The sequence below is a fragment of the Nanorana parkeri genome, unplaced genomic scaffold (assembly GCF_000935625.1).
Source record: "Nanorana parkeri isolate BGI_ZX_2015 unplaced genomic scaffold, ASM93562v1 scaffold1592, whole genome shotgun sequence".
NCBI lineage: Eukaryota > Metazoa > Chordata > Amphibia > Anura > Dicroglossidae > Nanorana > Nanorana parkeri.
In genome coordinates this window covers 12,845-17,917 of record NW_017307860.1, presented here as the reverse complement: position 1 = coordinate 17,917, position 5,073 = coordinate 12,845, and the positions used below count along the sequence as shown (strand labels likewise).

General features: G+C 54.5%; 1 protein-coding gene across 1 annotated transcript in view; it reads left to right on the top strand.

The window, feature by feature from the left end:
• The window catches only part of CCDC186 (coiled-coil domain containing 186), a 38,090-nt gene extending 33,338 nt beyond the window's left edge, over positions 1-4,752 (top strand). The window contains exons 14-15 of the mRNA XM_018570756.1: positions 2,221-2,440; positions 4,610-4,752. Of these exons, the coding sequence (XP_018426258.1) occupies positions 2,221-2,440; positions 4,610-4,684 (295 nt within the window). The 3' untranslated portion in view covers positions 4,685-4,752. The remainder of the gene's footprint in view (positions 1-2,220; positions 2,441-4,609) is intronic.
• The last annotated feature ends 321 nt before the right edge of the window (positions 4,753-5,073 follow it).

Below are 5,073 nucleotides of genomic sequence, written 5' to 3'. Positions count from 1 at the left end.
CAGCCTGCCTGAATAAATACTTACCTGCCCTGCCTGGTGCCGCACATCCCTGCCCCGCTCCTCTTCTGCTCATGTGTGCTGGGGCCCATTTCCTATAGGTGAGCAGACGTAGTACATCCCAACCGTAGGGGGTCAATGGGGCTTCGGCAGGCAGATGGAGTGTGGGATGGTTATAACCTTTGTCGAGTTCCTATTACTTCCTGTTACCCCCCCATTGGGGACACTCACCCTCTCGGTTTATCCCGGCGATTTGTCAGAACTCCAAAATGTTAACGTGAACAGTAAGGCCCCGTTCACATTGAGCGATTTATCGCGCGGTAATTCCCGCAATATCGCGGCTATTTACCGCGCGATATCGCTCTTCAATGCTTTGCAATGGGGAAAAGGGTCCTGCTGTCGCGGGTCGTGTGTCGCTACAGCAGGACCCTTTTTGGAGCGGATTTTGCCCCCGATTCAATGCTTTCAAATGCGAATCGCCAAGTGTGAATGGGGCCTAATAGAGGGAACATTTTCCCATGGGGACAGATATCAATGTTGGGATTTCCCCTCACTTTTTGGAGAGCATTGTTCCCACTTCCTGTTGCGTCCGCTGGACAGGAAGTGAAAGGAAATCTCCCCAATGCCCCACAGACAGAACAGAAAAAAACAGATGGGGGCTTTAAAGGAGAACTATGAGGTCCGGGCTTTTCCCCATAGTTCTCCTTAGGGTAACGGGAGCACACAAACTAGCGTCCTCCCGTCACCCTAGGCTCAGTATATAGGGAGCTGCTGCTCGCGGTATACTGAGACGCCGCAGCTGAAGCGGATCCCGACAATTGTGCCTGGATCCGCCCAGCTGTGTGAGTGACAGCTGGTTCTGCCTATCTAGAGGCAGAGCCAGCTGTACCCGCCCCCTCCCCCGTCCGGTCCGCCAGTCAGCCCTGGCGGATCGGAGCGGGGAGGGGGGGAATCCAGCCCCTCCCCCTGTCACGGCAGAGAGCTGTGACAGGATCGAGAGGTGAGCTGGAATGTGACCATGTTTCTTTATTAGGGTCCGGATCGGGTTGGGCGAGTATGAAACATTTGGATATTTATATTGTGCAGTCTTGTATCCTGCCAGCAGGTGTCAATCTGGTCGTCTTCTCACATATTGAACTATTTCAGTTTTCACCTTGTGCTAAAAAGAAAATCCTTACAGAACTCCAAATGAGTTATCACAGCAGTAGTGCCTCCCTCATCAGCTCAATAGGAGGTTTCAATCAGACAAAGGCAGCTGCAAAGCAAGGTCATCTCTGCTGGGTTGTCTCTTTTTAGCTAACCCGTAGTGCTCTGGGGATCCTTATCCGTGTGTCAGTTTTGCCGTGCACTTATTACCTGAATAAAATGAATATACATCCTAATAATGTGTCCTGTGTTTGTGTATATACTGTACACCCCAATGCACATTCATATTACATACAAGAAACTGCAAATCGCGTATTGGGAACACTGACGTGTGCACAGGGGAGAGCACCGTAACTCAGTGGAGGCGTAAAGGAGTCGTGAAGTCTCCTCTCCCGTTGTCCCGGCCGTCTCCTCTCCCGTTGCCCCGGCCGTCTCCTCTCCCGTTGCCCCGGCCGTCTCCTCTCCCGTTGCCCCGGCCGTCTCCTCTCCCGTTGCCCCGGCCGTCTCCTCTCCCGTTGCCCCGGCCGTCTCCTCTCCCGTTGTAGTGAGCGCCACCTTCCGTCCGCCCGTCACTGCCAACAACTTCCTGTCTCTTTCCCGGCTGCTTGTTGTGATGCAATCTCCATTTCCCAAGATTGCATATCCCATCATGCATCGCTTCCAGCCAGCAATGATAATGTTACATGGCTCAGACCATGTGTTGTGGTTCAGAAGCCGGGCTCTGCGAGCGGTGACACCAGGAAGTGCGTATTCCCAGGGCTGAGTGAAATGGTGTCACCGCAAGTTTACAAACTTCTAGGTGGATCCGGTCATTAGGAGCGGGATCGAACTTACAACAATTCAATAGAGAAATACAGAATTATTTTTTGACCATAACGCAGAGTCATATATGTAATATAAACGTGTCCACAGAGCATATAGACCTATAGTAACCCAGAGCAGCCAATCAGAAATCAGCTTTTCCAGTCTACATTGTGTGTGTGTGTGTGGCGCTCTCGCTGTATACTCCGCCATGTGTTGTATGATCTGCTCCGGGATCAGCCGTGACCTCCCTGATCATTGTCGTTGCCGTTGCAGGATCATCCAGAGCTACGCGTTGCGGGAAGAGGCCGGGACTCTGTCGTCGGAAGCCTCCGACTTCAACAAGGCGCATATGAGTCGGCGAGGCGGGATCATGGCGTCTCTGTACACCTCCCACCAGGCGGACAGCGCCCTCACGCTCGATCTGTCTCTGGAGATTAACAGGAAGCTGCAGGCCGTGCTGGAGGACACGCTGCTGAAGAACATCACACTCAAGGTGAGAGCTAAGCTCCTCCCACTTCTGGGGTCTTTCATTGACGAGTACTGTTGAGCTGCATTTGACCTTCTTTACCCCACTGTCCTCCCTCATTGCTCCAAACTCTGCCCACTGTCCTTCCTGCCATCTCTGCTCTCCTGCCTGCCTTTAAACTCCACCCACTGTCCCCTCCCTCCAGCCTGCAAACTCCGCCCACTGCCCTCCAGCCTGCAAACTCTGCCCACTGCCCTTCTTGCCTGCAAACTCTGCCCACTGCCCTTCTTGCCTGCAAACTCTGCCCACTGCCCTTCTTGCCTGCAAACTCTGCCCACTGCCCTTCTTGCCTGCAAACTCTGCCCACTGCCCTTCTTGCCTGCAAACTCTGCCCACTGCCCTTCTTGCCTGCAAACTCTGCCCACTGCCCTTCTTGCCTGCAAACTCTGCCCACTGCCCTTCTTGCCTGCAAACTCTGCCCACTGCCCTTCTTGCCTGCAAACTCTGCCCACTGCCCTTCTTGCCTGCAAACTCTGCCCACTGCCCTTCTTGCCTGCAAACTCTGCCCACTGCCCTTCTTGCCTGCAAACTCTGCCCACTGCCCTTCTTGCCTGCAAACTCTGCCCACTGCCCTTCTTGCCTGCAAACTCTGCCCACTGCCCTTCTTGCCTGCAAACTCTGCCCACTGCCCTTCTTGCCTGCAAACTCTGCCCACTGCCCTTCTTGCCTGCAAACTCTGCCCACTGCCCTTCTTGCCTGCAAACTCTGCCCACTGCCCTTCTTGCCTGCAAACTCTGCCCACTGCCCTTCTTGCCTGCAAACTCTGCCCACTGCCCTTCTTGCCTGCAAACTCTGCCCACTGCCCTTCTTGCCTGCAAACTCTGCCCACTGCCCTTCTTGCCTGCAAACTCTGCCCACTGCCCTTCTTGCCTGCAAACTCTGCCCACTGCCCTTCTTGCCTGCAAACTCTGCCCACTGCCCTTCTTGCCTGCAAACTCTGCCCACTGCCCTTCTTGCCTGCAAACTCTGCCCACTGCCCTTCTTGCCTGCAAACTCTGCCCACTGCCCTTCTTGCCTGCAAACTCTGCCCACTGCCCTTCTTGCCTGCAAACTCTGCCCACTGCCCTTCTTGCCTGCAAACTCTGCCCACTGCCCTTCTTGCCTGCAAACTCTGCCCACTGCCCTTCTTGCCTGCAAACTCTGCCCACTGCCCTTCTTGCCTGCAAACTCTGCCCACTGCCCTTCTTGCCTGCAAACTCTGCCCACTGCCCTTCTTGCCTGCAAACTCTGCCCACTGCCCTTCTTGCCTGCAAACTCTGCCCACTGCCCTTCTTGCCTGCAAACTCTGCCCACTGCCCTTCTTGCCTGCAAACTCTGCCCACTGCCCTTCTTGCCTGCAAACTCTGCCCCCTGCCCTCCAGTCTGCAAACTCTGCCCACTGCCCTCCAGTCTGCAAACTCTGATCACTGCCCTCCAGTCTGCAAACTCTGATCACTGCCCTCCAGTCTGCAAACTCTGCCCACTGCCCTCCAGACTGCAAACTCTGCCCACTGCCCTCCAGACTGCAAACTCTGCCCACTGCCCTCCAGACTGCAAACTCTGCCCACTGCCCTCCAGACTGCAAACTCTGCCCACTGCCCTCCAGACTGCAAACTCTGCCCACTGCCCTCCAGACTGCAAACTCTGCCCACTGCCCTCCAGACTGCAAACTCTGCCCACTGCCCTCCAGACTGCAAACTCTGCCCACTGCCCTCCAGACTGCAAACTCTGCACACCGCCCTCCAGACTGAAAACTCTGCCCACTGCCCCCCTTCTTGCCTGCAAACTCTGCCCACTGCCCTTCTTGCCTGCAAACTCCGCCCACTGCCCTCCTTTTCCCTGCTGTGTAACCTGTTAGATGCCGATCTGAATGGAGAAAAAGCTGCCACCTTCACACTTGAAGCTGACAGCTTTTTCCTCCATAATTCTAGGTGCTCCCCCGCCCCCGTCCCTGCTTTGCCGTGCTGGAGGGCTCACTGCAAGGATAAGTTTTTTTTTGTTTTGTTTTTTTAAAATCCGGATGTTCAGCTTTGACTCCTCCACGTCCATCCGAAACTAAACATGCACTTTTATTTTGGGGGTGTCATCAGAGCCCCCCCCTCCCCCCTTTGGTGAGTCGATCTTGCATTGAGTTCTCGTCTCTTTTTTTCTGCGCAGGAGAATCTGCAGACGCTGGGGACGGAGATCGAGCGACTGATTAAACAGAACCACGAATTGGAGCGCCGCATGTAGCTGACGCGGGATCGCTCAGATCATGGACCACTCAGCACTTTTTTTTTTTTTACTTCAATCATTTAATACTCCACGTCTGGAACTTCGCGGGTCCGGGAACGCCGGTCACACTGTCCCGTAGGAAGGTCTGTGATCTACACAAGCGATTTGCACTAGAGAACTCCGGGAACGGCGTCACTTCTATTCAGGTTATGTGTCGGTAATCGTCAGGCAAGTCATGTGACTTTTCTCTCCATCAGCTGCCAGCTACCTATTGGGTTATTCTAAAACTACAAGTCCCAGCAGGCCAGAGTGAAATGCTTGGGAGCCGATAATGCTGACCTCCTAACAATGCCGATTGCCTGGCTGTCGGCGGCTCGGAACAAGTTGGAGTGAAATCGCGGCCTCTG